Below are 19,406 nucleotides of genomic sequence, written 5' to 3'. Positions count from 1 at the left end.
AGAGAGATCAGTACCAGCTCGAAGCAAAATTCCCTGACCCGGATTCCCTTTGAGGTAACAAACAACCCGACAAGCTGCCTGCCAATGTTCCTCTTTCGGAGCATTCATAAACTGGGACAAAATATGAATGGCATAGGAAAGATCCGGGCGAGTGACAGCAAGATAAATGAGGCGACCAACTAAACGTCGATAACGAAAAGGATCAGGTAACAACTCACCGGCGACTGTAGCCAAGTGATGATTTTGTTCTATCGGATGAGAAACCGGTTTAGCGCCGAGTAAGCCCGTGTCAGAGATAATATCAAGCGTGTACTTGCGTTGAGAAAGATACATGCCTGTCGAGTTTCGAGCCACTTCAATACCCAAAAAATACTTAGAAATACCAAGATCTTTCATATGAAAACAAGAACTCAAGTATTCTTTAAACGCAGTGATGACCATAGACGAGCTCCCGGTAACAATAAGATCATCGACATACACAAGGACATGAATGCGACGATCATCAGCAGCAAAAGTAAACAAGGAGTAGTCCTTGTGACTCTGAGTAAAACCATAGTCCTTAAGAGCAGTCGAAAGCTTCGAAAACCAACAACGAGGCGCCTGCTTGAGACCGTAAAGAGACTTGTGTAGACGGCAGACTTGTGTTTTATCAGCAGTACGGAAACCCGGAGGAGGACGAATGAAGACTTCCTCTTCCAAATCACCATGTAGAAAGGCATTATGGACATCCATTTGATGCACCTCCCAATCTCGAGAAACCACAACCTCCAAAAATGACCGCACCGTCGTCATCTTACAGACAGGTGCGAAAGTCTCTTTATAATCGAGACCCTCAGTCTGATGATTACCGAGAACCACAAGGCGAGCCTTGTAACGCTCAAGTGTTCCATCAGATCGGTATTTCAAAGTAAACACCCATTTGGAACCAAGGGCTTTCTTCCCTGGAGGCAAAGTTTCAACCGTCCACGTACCTTGGTCTTCAAGAGCTATGATTTCAACATGAACCGCTTCACGCTAATTTTCATCTTCGAAAGCCTCAGCATATGTGCGAGGAATAACACCCGCAGTGATCGCAGCAAGAAACGCACGATGATTGGCCGAGAACTGAGAACAATCCACATACGAGTCAATCGGATACCAACTAGATTCAAATAAAACATCCTCATGTTCCAAATGAGTCGTGTTAGTCACGTAACCATCAAGACGTTTAGATTTAAACTTCTCACGACATCTTCTTCCCATAGGAGCAGCATCATCATTATCATCATCAACAGAAGAGATAATACACTCATAGGTCTCAGCAGAGACATCGGGAGAAACAGGGGATATCGGAGAAAACGAGTCATCACTCTCTGGTGAGGACAACGTAGGACTCACAGAAGGAGATGCCGGAGAAGAAACATCCGGTATAGTAGGATCAGTGATGATCCCCGCCCGAGACCTCAACACGAGGACTATCTGCAGGTGCAACTGCAGTAGGCAGAGTCGGAGCCAAAAATTCATCCTCATCATCCGGTATAGGAGAGCAAGGAGTCAAAAAAGTCAAGGGAGTAGGAGACTCCAAAGAATTCTTAGCAAAAGGATATTCATTCTCAAGAAACACAACATCACGGGATGTAGAAATCACACCACTCTCAAGATCATATATCTTCCAACCCTTTTTCCCGTAAGGGTAACCAAGAAAAACAGAGCGATTGCTCCGAGAAGCAAACTTATCGCCGCCATGTCGTTGATTATGTGCATAGCATAAGCAACCAAACACTCGTAAATGATTCATAGGCGGTAGTCTGTTGTAGAGCATCTCGAATGGAGTCTTACCTTGTAAAACCACTGTAGGCGTTCGATTAATTAAATAACCTGCAGTAAGAACACAATAGCTCCAAAACTTCACCGGAAGATGTGCTTGAAACCGCAAAGCTCGTGCAACATTAAGGATATGTCGATGTTTCCGTTCGACTCTCCCATTCTGTTGCAGAGTACCAACACAAGAGGTCTCGTGAATTATGCCTTTCTCGCGGAAAAAACCACCGAGACTGAGAAACTCGGATCCATTATCACTTCTAATGGTTTTGACTTGCTTGGCGAACTGTCGTTCAACACATAGAAATGTAATCGCGCAGAGTAGAGGCAGTATGAGACTTGTTTGGCAAGAGATACAGCCACACAGCACGAGAATAATCATCAACAATGGTGAGAAAAAATCGAGAACCACAGATTGCCGTTGTCCGATACGGACCCCATAAATCACAATGAACTAGATCAAAAACCGAAGAAGTTTTATTATTGCTCAAAGGAAAAGAGTCTCGTGTTTGCTTGGAACGAATACAAACGTCACATGTTTTGGAATCAAAAACATTACTACTACTACTAGAATCAGAAAACTGCATCAGCTCCATGGTCGTAGATGAGGGGTGTCCCAAACGACGGTGCCATACATCCTTAGGTTGGTGATCCAAAGCTCGTGTTACCGCTGCAGAGGCCATCCCTCGATAAAAATACAGACCATTGTCCTGTTCACCCGCTCCAATCACCGTCTGTGTGATGCGGTCCTGAACAATACAAATCTTATCAGATATCTGAAAGATACAGCTCCTATCTCTAGTTAACTGAGAAACCGATATAAGATGACATTGCAATCCATCAACAAAAAACACATTCAGTAACCGAAGATGAGACCCAAGTGAAACTGTCCCTTGCTTAGTCGAAATAGTGAACCGACCATCCGGCAATTTTATGAACATTGGTGCCATATCACAAACATCCGATAGAAAGTCAAGACTACCCGTCATGTGATTCGATGCACCGGTGTCAATGATCCAAGATTCAATGAAAAACTTACCCGAGAGATGATCATTAGTACTAGCTTTCCTTGTATTGAGCATCTCCTTTAGCTTTTTCCACTCTTGATCACTCAAACCACTAAACCCCAAACGATCTGCCTCCGTGATCGATGTTGAGCCCACAAATGCTGGTGAGGAAGTCACGACATGATGAACTTGTGACGTCTCAACACGCTTTGGAGGAAGAGTAGTCACCCGACGATCGACAGCAGAAGGATTAGAACCACCAGGCAGAGTAGGTGGAAGTTTAGAACGTGGCCGATCGCCCCACCACCATGGATAACCGATCTTGCGAAAGCAATGATCAGTTAAATGTCCTTTTCGCCCACAACTCGTACATAACGCAGACGGATCACGTAATGGTGATGACACAGCCATACGAGGAGCACTTTGAACAGCAAAAATAGCTCCTTCATTCCGTGTTTCCAACAATCGACTAGCACGCTTAGATTCCTCATCTTGTGATACAACCTGATATGCCTCATCAACCGACGGAAGTGGATCACGGGAGAGAAGAGAAGACTTGACAGCCCCAAACAGACTCTCATCAAGCCCCATCAAGAATTGATGCAGCTTATCTTCTTCCCGTTCCTTAGCAATTTCTTCAACCGTCTTGGCACGTTGAAAATCCGCAAGACTCGTCCATAGCTTGGTCAGCGTCCCATAATATGCTTCAACAGCGGATCCTTTTTGCTGACAATTGGCCAATTCAGTCTTAATCCGTTGTACTCTCTGTCCATTCTTAACAGAAAATCGCTTTTGTATTTGAGACCATAGGTCATGAGCAATTTCATGATAAGACAAAGAGCTTCTCAAATCTGGTGCCACCGTGAGTCTGATCCAAGAAACCACCATGGCATTATTTGCCCACCAGTCTTCAAGATCATCAGAATCATCATTAGGTTTAGGGATAGTACCATCCACAAAACCAAATTTCTTTCTTGCCCGTAAAGCAAGTCGAAGGTTCATCGCCCACTCATCATAGTTAGGGCCACGAAGTTGCGGTTGTGATATCACAGACCCGGGATTATCTCCTGCAGAGAGATCATATGGATCGATCCGACGCCGTGCCGATTCAACCCGTGCCTTGGATCCGGAAGATAGAGATGAACTCATCTTAGAAGCAGAGTCTTCTTCTGACATGATTTAAGATATGTATACCGACAGAATGATCGAGTATACTAAGGTCAAGAAAGAAGAAATGAAACAAAGAATTTAAGCTTTAAGAGGTATGGGTATAGAGGATCGAAGAACCTAAAATTTTAGGTTTGCTCTGATACCATGTCAAAAACCTTATTCGGTATAAAAGGTTTTCTTATTTCTCAAGTTGTGTAGGCGAAGCCTTATATACAAGTACAATATTTAACCTAATACCAAAGTATGGAAATAACCCAAATATACAATATGTTTATGTTAATTACATAGATGAGCCCTGGCTCATAATAGATATAAAGGGTTAAATGTTTTTTTGTTAAATGTTGGATTTAAGAGAAACTCAATATTACAAAAGAATTTAAGAGAGAGAGAATAAGAAGATCCTATGTAGAAGGGCTAGAGTTTAGATCAAAACCTCGATCACAATCCTCGTCAGTGATAGGGTTTTGTTCGGTGTTGGAAACAACAGATTGCGACTTTTCTTTCTTCTCAAGGCAAGCCAACACATGCTTCTTCACTCTCTCTACACGATCCTCGAGGATGTTTAACTCAGAGAGATCATCACAAGAATTGTATAGATCAGGGTCTTCCCACCAAAACCCTAGCTTCGTCGACTGGGATTTAACATCAATCTTAGGAGGTGGCTTGCGGTTTAGGTAACAATCAGCGATCTCTTGGGCAGGAGAGTATCCGGAGAAGGAGTAAACAACGTCGGAGATCTCTGAGGGAGAAGTTACAAAGACGGCGATGTTGGCTCCGGAGAGATGACAGAGATCGGCCGCTTTCGAAAACAGAGTTTGACGGCGTTTAGAGCAAGCCACCGCTCGTTGCTGTTTGGTTTCTCGTTTCTTGATTTCGATTTTTCGTTTTGTTCCTTTCTTCATCGTGGACTCAGACGCGTTTATGCTTGACGACGGCATACTGTTTCTTACCCGAGACAAAAAGATAAGAGAGATTCAGCGAGAGAAATTGAGAAAATAGAGAAATAGAAAGAGTAGAAAGCAGTTATATAGATGATCGGGTCCAATTATTATTTTCCTTTTTTTTTTTTTGTGTCGGCCAACGTTTTTTATTAAAAAGCCCAAAGACAGGTATAGAAGGGTCTAGCCCATTAGAGGATTACAACAGCTAAAACTAAATCAAATTACAAGATAATGATAATAAGCATTATTGATTTAATGATAATAAACTTTAGGTTCTTTTTTTTTTTTTGGTCTGCCAAAATATTCATTGAAAAGGTCTAATGGGCATTACAAGTGATGGACGTACAGGCCTAATCTCTTTCATTTACATCCTTAATTAAAATAAAAACAGCTTAATCCTATTGTTAACTAAAGAGATAAGATTAAGAAAAAAATGAGCTACGTGTTGACAGATATGGCTTTTCTCTCTCTCAAAGGTTTGGGAGAGATAAGAGAGAGAGAGAGAGCCTTTTTTCTATGGTCAAACTTTAGGTCTTGTTATTATTTTCCTTTTTTTATGTCATATTTATTTCCTATTTTACGTTTTGTGTTTTCTACTAGAAGTTTCTATATATCACAACAATAACTGCAGAAAAAAAGAAAAGAAAAAGGAAACTATAAAGCTCACCCAAATCAAAGACACAAAGCTAGATTGAAACTATGGTCGTTATGTAACTTTCAAGATGTATACAAAGCTAGATTGAGACTACAGAAACCCAAGTCCCATAAAGTAAATACATGTACTGAATTCACCATTTGAAATGCAATTCTGAGGCAGCCAACACCTGAGTATTATTTTAGTTGCGAAGTAACGAAACAGTCAGAAACATTCAGATTTGTGTTGGGATTTGCATTTATACTTCAAACCATATTTATTCTTAATTGATCAAAGCCTAAAAGATTCAATAACGACGTTCACAAAACCCTGAGAGAGAGAGAGAGGTTTGAAAGAAAGAAGAATCTGAAGAAGAGAGATCGTAACTTGTTCTTCACATTTTGGCAGCTGCAGCAGCCAAACGCTTCTTCTTCTTCTTCTTGACACTAGCGGATTTGTAACCGCCTTTGCACGGTTTCCCCCAGGGAGTAACCGATGTCCCACCTCGGCTTCCACTACTTTTGCTTTTTCCTTCACCTCCACCATGTGGATGATCACACGGATTCTTGGCGATTCCTCTAACTGTGGGCCTTATCCCCAACCACCTACTCTGTCCTGCTTTCCTCAGCTTCTTGGTTCCGTTAGACGGGTTCGACACTGTGCCAATCGTAGCACGGCAACTGGCGTTGATCCACTTGGTGTCCCCTGACGGAAGCTTCAGCAAGCATTTCCCTGAAGCATGCTCCTTTAGGATCTTGGCGTTGGTTCCTGCAGCTCGGACCATCTTGGCGCCTTGCCCTGGGTTCACCTCGATGTTGTAGATGATTGTTCCGATACGCATCATACCTAGTGGCATGGAACTGCCTACCATTGAGTTGATGTCCATGTGGAGCATCTCTTCTTTCATTTGCGCCACCAATGATTTGTTCTGCGCCTCAGCAAAACCTGTCCAATAGAAACAGATAGATATAGAGGCCTTGAAAGTGTCAGTCATAAAATAAAGCACACCCAAATCAAAGACACAAAGCTACATTGAAACTATGGATTTCCATATCCTGTCATTAAGTAACTTTCAAGATGTATATATACTCAACAGAGCTCAATCTTAATCACAGAAGAAAACCATATAATACAGACTAGAGAAACCCAGGTCCCATAAAGTTACTGAATTCACCATTTTAGATGCAATTCTGAGGCAGCCAATGATCAAAGCTTAATTAATCCTTAGTTATAAAATTTTCTCCTTGTTGTAATGATGGTGAATTCTTCCAACAAAAGAGTATCATACCATGGTTTCAGGGTACTAAATGGTGCAAGAATAACTAGGAAGAACAGCTGATACGATAGAAGCTCTCATTCTGTCATCATCTAATTAGTTCTAACAGAGACAAGTAACTGCGGTTTCACACACACTTGTTCATAATCTGAGTCGAGAAGTAAGTTGTACCATCTAGTTCCTAATCCATTTAGAAGAGCTTTGCACCTTGACAGAAACCAAAACATCTTGATTCCAAAAAAACACACACTTAAAATACAAGTGGCTAACAAAATACTCTGTTGCTCAATACTGCCTAGGCAAATGAATGATACACACTATATCTTACAACCTATATTCCAGAATTCATTGAAGAACACCTAATCCAACTTCTAGCGATAATCGAGAGTGTGTAAAAGTTAAAAAGCACCTGCATCATACATATAATTAAAGAAGAGAAGAAACTATTAATGAAAAGACCCATTTCTTGATGATACACACAAACAAATGAGAAACATTAGAAACAAGAATAAACCCTAAGAAGAGTATACCAACCAAACCTGTGGAGAAAGAGCGAAATGCTGGACGAATCATGGTGTTGAATAAAGAAGAAGAAGCTCGAGCTCTGCATAACGCCATAAGAGCCGACATTGAATGAGACTGCTTCTGGCTCTAAACAGTTTAAAAATGGTTGGTTTTTTTTGTTTGTGTCCTACACAAGACATCGAAATTGAGATTAAACTCCCTAATACGAATTCAATTCTCAAAGAGTATACGATTTACAAACATGGGCATCTAACAAACGAAGCAACATACAGTAGTCGTAAATTCCACACAAATAAGTCCAAATTCTAAAGAAAAAGAACAAACCTTGGGGGGGGGTCAAAAGAAGAAGAAGCAATTTGGTTTCCGAGCTCCTTGTGCAGTAGTAGTGACTGAAACAAAACACTCTTTCTCTTGCGTCGATCGAGGGTTTGCAAGTTGAACCGGGTTTTCTACACATTTTTCATTTGGCCTTCCGTCCGGTTTAGCAGGCCGCACCTGCTCTAATGGGCCTGAGGAACTTTATATTTATATTTTTCTTCTAGGACTGGTTTTGTGCATACAGAAAAATTGCCCAAATATAAAAAGGAAAAACAGTTTGTTCTAACTCAAGGCTCCAATTTCTCTGTATGCACAAATTTTTTTTTTTTTTTTTTTGGGAAATTGCATTGTATAACCCAAAAAAAACTTTATAATTTATTATACAAACCATATAAAGGTGATATAACGTGTATCTTCTATAATAATTACAAGATTAACCTCCTGTTATTACCCTCTACCACCACCGCCAGAAACCACCTCCGGCCATCATTGCCGGAAATCACCTCCGGTCACCATTTCTGGAAACCACTTTTGGCAACTACCGCCAGAAACCACCTCCGGCCACCACCGCCTGTCACCATCACCGACCACCCTCCACCACCACCTCCTCCAAACCATCAACACCTTCCCCCATTGATAATTTTTTCTACCCCTTATATCATTTACTTAATTTTTTGAATTAATGTGCTATATTCTTAAATATATTGTGAATTTTCGCTACTACACTAATTCACGACAAAAAAAAAAAGAAAAAATATACAGAGAGAACCACACTGGCTTAAGAGCAACATGTTCCAAATTTTGTGTTGTTGATTGAGTTCAATTTCTCTTGCAAGTCTTCTCCAATGTAAATCCTACTATATTTACTGAGAAGTACAAATATGAAACTAACCTTAAAAAATGTAAAAATTTACATTCAAATGCCATTAGAAATATTTAATAAAGATTAATTACTTAATTTAATAAAGATTATAAATACTTTGACCAAATATAAACAATATATCATAATTTTCTAATAAAATATTTTAAATAATTATTAATTTTCAATTTTTTCTAATTATAATTATGGACGAAAATTATTATTTATTTTTAAAAATATATAGCCAATCAGAATTTTAAAAACTATGATTTTATATCCAAGTAGATAATATGATTATTTTTAATAACTTGATTTGGAAGATTTTGTTAAGATTTTAAATTATGGTTCTCCTATCATTTTTTTTATTTTTTTTACAAATTGTTTTGAATTATCATATAATACTTATCATTAATAAATATGTAGAAAAATTTATGCATATGTTGTGATTTGAATTTTTAAAATCAAAGATATATTACTCAATATATGAAGAAAAAATGTGTATTTTAATTTTTCACACTGATAAAACTAAATTTATGTGGCTGATAAATTCATAAATTTTATTTACTCACAATTACAATATTATAATTACTACTTCAAAATATTTCACAATGTAAATAATACAAACAAAAAACTATAATATCTAAAATAATTAGTATTCAAAAAGATATATATAAATTTACCGAAGGCCTTGTCCAGCTCCAATGATAGCAACCTCTAATGGCCGGCCTTTTCCAAGGCAATAACCCGATGGAGTTCGCATTACCTCTTGCGATTGTGCAGATCCTCATCGTCATAGTTCTTTGTCGTGTCCAAGATTTTTCTTGACACTGTTTTCCCCAAGAAAAGCTTGACTGTACTAGAAACTCTGGCTAACCTCGGTCTTCTCTTCTTCCTTTTTCTAGCTGGTCTAGAGATTGATACCAAGTCCCTTCGTAAAACCGGGAAAAAGGCTTTAGGAATTGCCATGGCTGGAATCTCTCTTCCGTTTGCTCTTGGCATCGGTTCTTCATTCGTTTTAAAAGCAACCATCTCCAAGTCGACATTTCTAGTACAGTCAAGCTTTTCTTGGGGGAAAACAGTGTCAAGAAAAATTTTGGACACGACTGAGAACTATGACGATGAGAATCTGCACAATCGCAAGAGGTAATGCGAACTCCATCGGGTTATCGCCTTGGAAAAGGCCATTAGAGGTTGCTATCATTGGAGCTGGACAAGCTTTCGAAATATTTGTAGGCATTCTTGCAGTCTTTTTCCCCTGGAGAAAGAAAGACTGGTTCAACTTCTTTCTTTGAAAGCTTGTCGTCCAGCTCCAATGATAGCAACCTCTAATGGTAGCAACTTCAACTTCTTTGAAAACTGAACTTCAACTTCTTTATTTGCAAATACTTCTCTTCTAAAATTTTTCAGAAAATGATCAAATACCATGAACTAAACCCTAGAAAACCAACGCATTCTGGAGAACTTCAACGAGACAACGAGTTAGTACGTACCTGAAGAACTCGAGTGATGATTTTATCCAAATTGCAGGAGAAGCAAACAGCAACAGAAAGATTAGGGAATAGAAGTTGGATATCGGTTTCACTTGAAGATTACGACTTAAGTAGGAAAAGACGGAAAAACTAGCCGAAAAAGAAGGGCACCAAAACGCAAGAAGAGTGAATCTGAACAAATCAGGTTTGCATGATTTGAGTTTAACTACTTGTTTTCTACCTTTCGATCTTTTCCAATTTGTCGGACTCATAATCTTCAACATTGGAAAAGATCGAAAGGTAGAAAAAATTAGTTTTACATACAAATATCTTTTAACATTTTGGGGTTACATAACTTTTTTCTCTCTCTCTTTTCATGTTTCCGCAGGTTCATAATGATCAAACATTTGCCATCATGGTTCTAATGGCTCTATTCACGATTGGTGTGGTGATTAAAGTTGTGAAGAAAGCCATTAGAAACATTATGGCAAATGTATGATCATTATGAACCTGTGGAAACCATAAGTGAGAGAGAGATTGAGAGAGACAATTGATGTGATTTATAGCGTAGTCGAGATTCGGTAGTCGGGAAAATATTCATGTAGGTCAAAATATGTTTTTAATCAAATCTTTAGTAGTTCAACAATCTCCTAGCTAAAGATCTTGATCTAGGATAGTATGGATAGATATATTGTTTTCAAGCTTTGAGATTAAACTTCAAAAGAACAACTCTTCTTTCTTATTAAGGAAAATCACTCAAAACCTTAATCTCTCAATCTCAAATCTCTCTTAAGGTATGTCACAACTCAACATCCTTATTTATATAAACACCAATCCTATTCCTACTTGGAAAACCTTTGTTTAGATAACACCTAAACAAAACTCATCCTTATCTCTTAGTAAAACACAATCTAGTTAAGAATAGGATTACTTCTAACTTAGTTTATTCAACAAGATACTCAAATATTTAATCTATATATTTTACCTACTACATGCAGATTTACATAAAATATTTTATTGTCATATTTCTCCAAGATTAAATATTTGAGTATCTTGTTGAATAAACATTTTATTTTTCTTGTAATGTCAATGATCACGCTCTTGTAAAACGTATGGAATATTATTATGCATGTATAGTTGACAATATATACATATATGTTATGCATGTATATTTATATTTGATGAAATACTCTTTGATCGTTTTCTTGGGTACTTTTAAGACAAAGGTACAAACGTTTAAAATTAAGTAACTTTCAAGATGTATATATATACTCTAAGTAAATATATGTATAATATTAGACTAAAGAAACCCAAGTCCCATAGAGTAAATATATGTATTGATGAGTTCAACATTTTAAATGCACTCAATCAGCAAGCAACTCTGAAGCAGCCGACAACTGAGTTAGGAAAAGAAAATGATACATCTAGCAAGAGGATTAGGAGAAGAATCTGAATGGTCTAGCAAGAGAATTCTTCCAACACAAGTTACACAAGAGTATTATAACATGGTTTCAGCCTTTCAGGGTACTAAATGGTCCAAGGATAACTAGGAAGAAGAGCTGATCTGATACAAGCTAGCTCCAATAGAGAGAAGCAACTGTGCTTGCTTTCACACTTGCTCATAATCTAAGCCCACAAGTAAGTTGTAAACGCTAATGTTCCTAGTTAAAATGTTAATGATGTTATAATCATATAAACGTTAGCAACCCATAGTGGATAAAGAATATATAAACGCTAATAACACAAGTCACATTTGTTGGATATGGGCTTTGCCCCCAACGTTTCTGAAGCCCAAACAGAAGATTCTGAAGAGATTTTGGGCTAAAAGTCTTGGATCAGGCCCAACAGGCCGCAGGGGCAAAATCGTCATTTTGCTTGAAGACAGAAGAAACCCTAGGTTAAGGTCCCACTATAAATACCTGACATCATTGTCAGAAATGGGGATCCGAAATCTGGGGCAATTAGAGAGAGAAAGGCTGTAATTTTCGTATTAAGCATTTTAGCTCCCTAATTGTCATTTTCCTGAAAACCCATCTGTAAAATTCTAACGTTAAATAAAAGGACCAGATCCGATTCATCCCACTTTACTCTTATCATTTATATTGTTGATTCTTACATCAACAATTTGGCGCCCACCGTGGGGCTGAACGAGATCCTTTCATTTTGACGAGAAGAATTTCAAGAACAAGGCGTTTTCGGAAAACCAGAAGCATGTCTCAGACCAATCACTCAAGCAACGAAGGCGTGAACTCCTCCCCAGCCCGCGACGTGTCTCCTCCACGCACCGTATGGGGGCGCACCCGTGCGAGGACCAACCAACTCCAAGGCGTCAACAGGCCCGAAGCAGTAACGGGCGAGGACGCAACACTCACTGACCGCGCAGCCGTAGGCACTACGCGTGTCGCTCCCACCAATGGCGTAGCCGCAGGCGTTACGTTTCCTGTTCGTGAAACCACTGGAGACAATCCAACCGACCATGAAGCCGTAGGCGCTACGCGTGTCGCTCCGACAAATGGCGAAACCAATGGAGCAATCCTTCCTGATCGAGTAGCTGTTGAAGACGCTCCAAATGGCCGCGAAGATATGGGCACTACGCGCGACATTTACCCCCGTCGATCATCCAGACACGTGAAAATCAGTCAAGCCGCGCTTGACAAAGCTGTACAAAGAACCTTGGATAAGATGAGCGGACAAGCGGCGCAGATAGAATCGCAAGGAGTAAATGACCATGCAAGGCATCATCAGCGACAGGAGGATGACGCATTGGCACCACGCACTCCGCGAGCTGACCTCAACGCTCCGCGAGCTGACCTCAACGCTCCGCGAGCTGACCTCAACGCTCCGCGAGCTGACCTCTACGCTCCGCGAGCTGACCTCAACGCTCCGCGAGCTGACCTCAACGCTCCGCGAGCTGACCTCAACGCTCCGCGAGCTGACCTCAACGCTCCGCGAGCTGACCTCAACGCTCCGCGAGCTGACCTCAACGCTCCGCGAGCTGACCTCAACGCTCCGCGAGCTGACCTCAACGCTCCGCGAGCTGACCTCAACGCTCCGCGAGCTGACCTCAACGCTCCGCGAGCTGACCTCAACGCTCCGCGAGCTGACCTCAACGCTCCGCGAGCTGACCTCAACGCTCCGCGAGCTGACCTCAACGCTCCGCGAGCTGACCTCAACGCTCCGCGAGCTGACCTCAACGCTCCGCGAGCTGACCTCAACGCTCCGCGAGCTGACCTCAACGCTCCGCGAGCTGACCTCAACGCTCCGCGAGCTGACCTCAACGCTCCGCGAGCTGACCTCAACGCTCCGCGAGCTGACCTCAACGCTCCGCGAGCTGACCTCAACGCTCCGCGAGCTGACCTCAACGCTCCGCGAGCTGACCTCAACGCTCCGCGAGCTGACCTCAACGCTCCGCGAGCTGACCTCAACGCTCCGCGAGCTGACCTCAACGCTCCGCGAGCTGACCTCAACGCTCCGCGAGCTGACCTCAACGCTCCGCGAGCTGACCTCAACGCTCCGCGAGCTGACCTCAACGCTCCGCGAGCTGACCTCAACGCTCCGCGAGCTGACCTCAACGCTCCGCGAGCTGACCTCAACGCTCCGCGAGCTGACCTCAACGCTCCGCGAGCTGACCTCAACGCTCCGCGAGCTGACCTCAACGCTCCGCGAGCTGACCTCAACGCTCCGCGAGCTGACCTCAACGCTCCGCGAGCTGACCTCAACGCTCCGCGAGCTGACCTCAACGCTCCGCGAGCTGACCTCAACGCTCCGCGAGCTGACCTCAACGCTCCGCGAGCTGACCTCAACGCTCCGCGAGCTGACCTCAACGCTCCGCGAGCTGACCTCAACGCTCCGCGAGCTGACCTCAACGCTCCGCGAGCTGACCTCAACGCTCCGCGAGCTGACCTCAACGCTCCGCGAGCTGACCTCAACGCTCCGCGAGCTGACCTCAACGCTCCGCGAGCTGACCTCAACGCTCCGCGAGCTGACCTCAACGCTCCGCGAGCTGACCTCAACGCTCCGCGAGCTGACCTCAACGCTCCGCGAGCTGACCTCAACGCTCCGCGAGCTGACCTCAACGCTCCGCGAGCTGACCTCAACGCTCCGCGAGCTGACCTCAACGCTCCGCGAGCTGACCTCAACGCTCCGCGAGCTGACCTCAACGCTCCGCGAGCTGACCTCAACGCTCCGCGAGCTGACCTCAACGCTCCGCGAGCTGACCTCAACGCTCCGCGAGCTGACCTCAACGCTCCGCGAGCTGACCTCAACGCTCCGCGAGCTGACCTCAACGCTCCGCGAGCTGACCTCAACGCTCCGCGAGCTGACCTCAACGCTCCGCGAGCTGACCTCAGCGCTCCGCGAGCTGACCTCAACGCTCCGCGAGCTGACCTCAACGCTCCGCGAGCTGACCTCAGCGCTCCGCGAGCTGACCTCAACGCTCCGCGAGCTGACCTCAACGCTCCGCGAGCTGACCTCAGCGCTCCGCGAGCTGACCTCAACGCTCCGCGAGCTGACCTCAACGCTCCGCGAGCTGACCTCAGCGCTCCGCGAGCTGACCTCAACGCTCCGCGAGCTGACCTCAACGCTCCGCGAGCTGACCTCAGCGCTCCGCGAGCTGACCTCAACGCTCCGCGAGCTGACCTCAACGCTCCGCGAGCTGACTTCAACGCTCCGCGAGCTGAGTTCAACGCTCCGTGAGCTGACCTCCACGCTCCGCGAGCTGACCTCCATGCTCCGCGAGCTGACCTCTATGCTCCGCGAGCTGACCACCATGCTCCGCAAGCTAACCATTACACCGCTAACATACCAAGAGCTGAACACAACGCTAATGGAAGGCCCCGTCTCTTGTCGATCATCGTCGGACCCAATGGCGAGCAGCCAAGGGTACATTTTCAGGCCAGTCAGGTCGCCGCAGATCAGCGTGCTGATCCTAGTCGTTCCGAGAATGCTGAGAATCACGCGCTACGGCAAGAACTTCAGCAGATGCAAGCTCAGCTGCAAACACTTACGACTCAGATGCACCGAGCAACAAGTGCAGCACCAGAGCTAGAAACCGTCTTAGCGGAAGCAAGACGTTCACCTTTCACTACAAGAGTTTCAGGAGTTAGGGTCAAGCATAATCCCGACAATAGCAAGAACAGACCAATTCCATACGATGGAAAGGGCGACCCCACCGTCTTCTTGAAGTCAATGACAATACACATCAGTCGATCGTATTTTTCACCTGAGGAAGCAGATGCAGGGAGCTGTCAACTGTTTGTCGAGAGTCTTTCCGGCGAAGCGCTAAATTGGTTTTCAAGACTCGAGGCCAACTCGATCGATGGATACGAAGCACTAACAAGCGCATTCCTTCAGCATCACCAGTGCTTCATGCGCACACCCGCGTCAAATGCCGATCTATGGAGGATGTATCAGAAACGAGACGAATCACTACGGGCTTTCATGGATAGATTTAACAATCTTGCCTGTCACAAGCTTGGGGGAAGTACTCGCACGCGCCAACCGATATATCCTAATCGAAGAAGACAGAGGTAAGAGGAACCCCGATCAACCTGGTACAACCGAAAAAGCATCTGAAAAGGCTCCAGACTCAAAAGGAAAAGCCGTAGATGAGTACCACGAACCACGCTAACACTACAACAAAGACTACGCCCGAGCCGAGAAAGGAAGAAAAGCGACGATGTTTGCTATTGATGGAAAAGAACAACCGAACAAGTCTTGGAACAAATGGAACCGCGAATCCGATAATCCCGACTTCAAAGGCAAGCGACCGTACTGCGAGTTCCACAGGTTCAACGGACATTCGACTGAGGAATGCAAAACACTTCAAATGCTGCTTCTGAATAAGTACAAAAAAGGTGACGTCGATGTAGAACGGGAGCGGAGAAAAGTTGTCACACACAAAGATAACCAGTATTGCCTAAGAGACGAACAGCATCACGATAGACGGCGCGAAGAGGAAGCTGTCGCACAGGATGACCGAGCATGGGCACAAAATGACCGAGAACGGGAAGTCGCTCGCTTACCTCCTCCCCCCAAACGGAATCACGAAGCAGAAGAGCACGATGAACCACCAGCTCCTCGCCGAAGGATCAACATGATTATGGGCGGCTTGTCAACATGCCGCGATTCTGTTAGATCAATCCAAGCCTACTGTCGCGAAACAGAAACAAAGCGCAACATGCCTTCTCACAGCAACATGTTCAAGACATCCACCGCACCAATTACGTTTACTGAAGAAGACGCGCGCAACGCTAGTCCAAACAATGACCCACTTGTCGTAAAAATGGTAATCGGAGAAAGTTCAGTGACGAGAATCCTTATTGACATCGGAAGCTCGGTCAACGTGATATTTAAGGATGTACTGATCCAGATAGAGATTGATCTGCGCAACACAGTCCATGAAACGCAGCCTTTGACGGGATTCAATGGAGACACCATCATGACTGTCGGAACTATAATGCTTCCAATCTACGTCGGCAGGACAATGCAGTGCTTCAACTTCGCAATTGTAGACAAACCCATCGTCTACAATGTCATTCTGGGAACACCATGGCTCCACAAGATGCGCGCTGTTGCTTCTACATATCATCAATGTGTTAAGTTCCCGAATGCATACGGAATTTATACGCTGTGCGGAGACCCTCTAATGGCACGGACCTGTTTTATCATTGAGAAAAAGATGCGGAACACAAGGGCTTTCGTAATTGCTGAATAAAATCCACCGCGAGACCCATGCACACCTCCTCCTAAGGAGTCTGTAATCCAAGTCAACATCGATTTGTCCGATCCCAAACGCTGCGTGGGAATAGGCGCCGAGTTACCAATGGCTCTGCGAGACGAGCTCGTCCAGTTTTTGCGCAAAAACGCAACCACATTCGCATGGACGATAGATCATATGACCGGGATCGATCCAAGCATTACCAGCCACGAGCTCAACGTTGACCCGACTTACAAGCCCGTCAAGCAAAAGCGTCGAAAGCTTGGAGCAGAACGCACAACCGCGGTCAATGACGAGGTACGGAAGCTACTAGATGCGGGATCAATTACAGAAGTGCGTTACCCAGATTGGCTGAGTAACCCCATCGTCGTTAAGAAGAAGAACGGTACACGGAGAGTCTGCATCGACTTTACAGACCTCAACAAAGCTTGCCCGAAAGACAGTTTTTCTCTTCCGCGCATTGATCAGCTCGTCGAAGCAACAGCAGGAAACGCGAGAAAGATAGTTTTCCTCTTTCGCGCATGGACGCGTTCTCAGGCTACAACCAGATTATTTTGCACAAAGATGATCGCGAGAAAACTGCGTTCATTACTGAACAGGGTACCTTCTGCTACAGAGTCATGCCCTTCGGACTAAAAAACGCGGGTGCAACTTATCAGCGATTAGTGAACCGGATGTTCGCAAGTCAGCTAGGGAGAACGATGGAAGTCTACATTGATTATATGCTCGTCAAATCAGCTCAGGCCGCAGACCACATCGCACACCTAAAACAATGTTTCGAGATACTCAACAAGTACATCATGAAGCTAAATCCGGCAAAATGCACATTTGGGGTTACTTCCGGGGAATTCTTGGGATACCTCGTCACGAAACGTGGCATAGAAGCTAATCCGAAACAGATTTCGGCTATCATCAATCTCCCCTCACCACGGAATACACGCGAAGTACAAAGGCTTATTGGGCGAATTGCCGCACTAAACCGTTTCATCTCTCGTTCAACAGACAAATGTTTTTCGTTTTATCAGCTCCTCCGTGGAAATAAAAGCTTCGAGTGGGATGAGAAATGCGAGCTAGCATTCACACAGTTGAAGGACTACTTATCGTCTCCACCAGTCCTGGCCAAACCCAAGCAAGGAGAAACGTTGTATCTCTACATCGCCATCTCCTGTTCAGCTGTAAGTTGTGTGCACGTCAGAGAGGATTGTGGAGAGCAACATCCAATCTTCTATGTGAGAAAAACTCTCGACGGCGCAAAACTTCGATATCCGACTCTTGAGAAGCTTGCATACGCAATGGTAATATCAGCTCGCAAGCTTCGCCCTTACTTCCAATCTCATACCATCGAGGTCCTGACCAACCAGCCACTCAGAACAATCCTTCACAGCCCAAGTCAGTCAGGGCGCCTTGCGAAGTGGGCAGTTGAGTTAAGCGAATACGACATCGAGTACAAGAATCGCACATGCGCTAAGTCACAGGTTCTCGCGGATTTTCTCGTCGAGCTTTCTCCTGAACTCAAAGCTGACACCCCTCCACCCGAGATATGGTCGCTTCACGTTGACGGCGCTTCATCAAAAATGGGCTCGGGAGCAGGCGTACGTCTAACCGCGCCAACAGGTGAAATCTTGGAGCAGTCATTCCGCCTGGCTTTTACTGCCACAAACAACGATGCTGAGTATGAAGAGCTAATCGCCGGATTACGTCTCGCACACGGAATCGGAGTCAAAAAGATACAAGCCTACTGCGATTCACAGCTGGTCACGCACCAATTCAGTGGACACTATGCAACAAGACACACGCGCATGGATGCTTATCGGAAAGTCGTCTGCGACCTCTCACAACAGTTCGAGTTCTTTGAGCTCGTCAAGATTCCACGCAGCGATAATGCTCCTGCAGACGCACTTGCAACACTAGCCTCTACATCAGACCCAGACCTCCGCCGAGTAATTCCGGTGGAATGCATTGATCAACCAAGTATTGACGTCCAACTCCTCGAAGTCACCCTTTCAACAGAAGCGTCAGCAAACCCGAGCACTAGCTCAGCAATCGTCTTAGCAGTCACGAGATCAGCCTCAACGGCCGCAAACGCGAACACTTCCACCACGTCTGTTCCAGCCCCAATAGATGTGAATCCAAGCACTCCAGCCACTCCAGCCACTCCAGCACCAGCACCCGATTCCTCCTTGCGAGACGATTGGCAAACTGAGATTATAGCATTCACAGCGGACGGAATTATGCCAAAAGACAAGTGGGAAGCAAGATGTCTTCGCTTCAAGAGCGCGCACTACACAATGTTGGATGGTAGCTTGTTTCGTTGGGAGGCAAATGGCGCACTTCTTATCTGTGTTAATACAAAGGACGTCAACGACATCATGCGAGAGGTCCACGAAGGCGCCGGAGGTAACCACTCGGCGGGGCGAGCATTGGCACTTCGAATTCGTCGCAATGGCCATTTCTGGCCGACCATGGTTGCCGATTGTACTGCATTCGCAAACAAGTGTGAAAAATGTCAGCGACATGCACCATTCATCCATTCTCCGACAGAACTCCTGAGGACCACATCCCCACCTTACCCCTTCATGCGATGGGCGATGGATATCGTCGGCCCCCTAACTCCGTCAAATCAAAAGAAATATCTCCTCATAATGACGGACTACTTTACAAAGTGGGTTGAAGCAGAATCGTATGCCTC

At 44.5% G+C, this 19,406-nt stretch overlaps 4 protein-coding genes across 4 annotated transcripts; 1 reads left to right on the top strand and 3 right to left on the bottom strand.

The window, feature by feature from the left end:
* LOC109126341 lies at positions 2,094-3,983 on the bottom strand. Its single transcript, XM_019229845.1, has one exon. It carries the CDS (start codon positions 3,981-3,983, stop codon positions 2,094-2,096), a length of 1,890 nt encoding a protein of 629 aa, XP_019085390.1.
* On the bottom strand, positions 4,202-4,951 carry LOC109125029 (agamous-like MADS-box protein AGL97). The gene has a single exon (XM_019230181.1). It carries the CDS (start codon positions 4,913-4,915, stop codon positions 4,379-4,381), a length of 537 nt encoding a protein of 178 aa, XP_019085726.1. The 5' UTR covers positions 4,916-4,951; the 3' UTR covers positions 4,202-4,378.
* LOC109126559 (60S ribosomal protein L2, mitochondrial-like) lies at positions 5,941-7,512 on the bottom strand. Its single transcript, XM_019230233.1, has 2 exons — positions 7,368-7,512; positions 5,941-6,497 (listed from the first exon to the last, which is right to left on the bottom strand). The coding sequence occupies exons 1-2, from the start codon at positions 7,456-7,458 to the stop codon at positions 5,947-5,949; spliced, it is 642 nt and encodes a 213-aa protein (XP_019085778.1). The 5' UTR covers positions 7,459-7,512; the 3' UTR covers positions 5,941-5,946.
* LOC104714952 lies at positions 15,677-16,714 on the top strand. The gene has a single exon (XM_010432416.1). The coding sequence runs from the start codon at positions 15,677-15,679 to the stop codon at positions 16,712-16,714; it is 1,038 nt and encodes a 345-aa protein (XP_010430718.1).

Source organism: Camelina sativa, chromosome 9 (genome assembly GCF_000633955.1).
Source record: "Camelina sativa cultivar DH55 chromosome 9, Cs, whole genome shotgun sequence".
NCBI classification, from domain to species: domain Eukaryota; kingdom Viridiplantae; phylum Streptophyta; class Magnoliopsida; order Brassicales; family Brassicaceae; genus Camelina; species Camelina sativa.
This window is presented reverse-complemented; position numbering and strand designations above follow the sequence as displayed.

Coding starts and splice junctions, on each gene's coding strand:
- LOC109126559 (XM_019230233.1), bottom strand. CDS start 7,458: ATGTCGGCTCTTATGGCGTTATGCAGAGCTCGAGCTTCTTCTTCTTTA. Junction 6,498..7,367: donor ATTTCGCTCTTTCTCCACAG/GTTTGGTTGGTA, acceptor TCTATTGGACAG/GTTTTGCTGAGGCGCAGAAC.
- LOC104714952 (XM_010432416.1), top strand. CDS start 15,677: ATGTTTGCTATTGATGGAAAAGAACAACCGAACAAGTCTTGGAACAAA.
- LOC109125029 (XM_019230181.1), bottom strand. CDS start 4,915: ATGCCGTCGTCAAGCATAAACGCGTCTGAGTCCACGATGAAGAAAGGA.
- LOC109126341 (XM_019229845.1), bottom strand. CDS start 3,983: ATGTCAGAAGAAGACTCTGCTTCTAAGATGAGTTCATCTCTATCTTCC.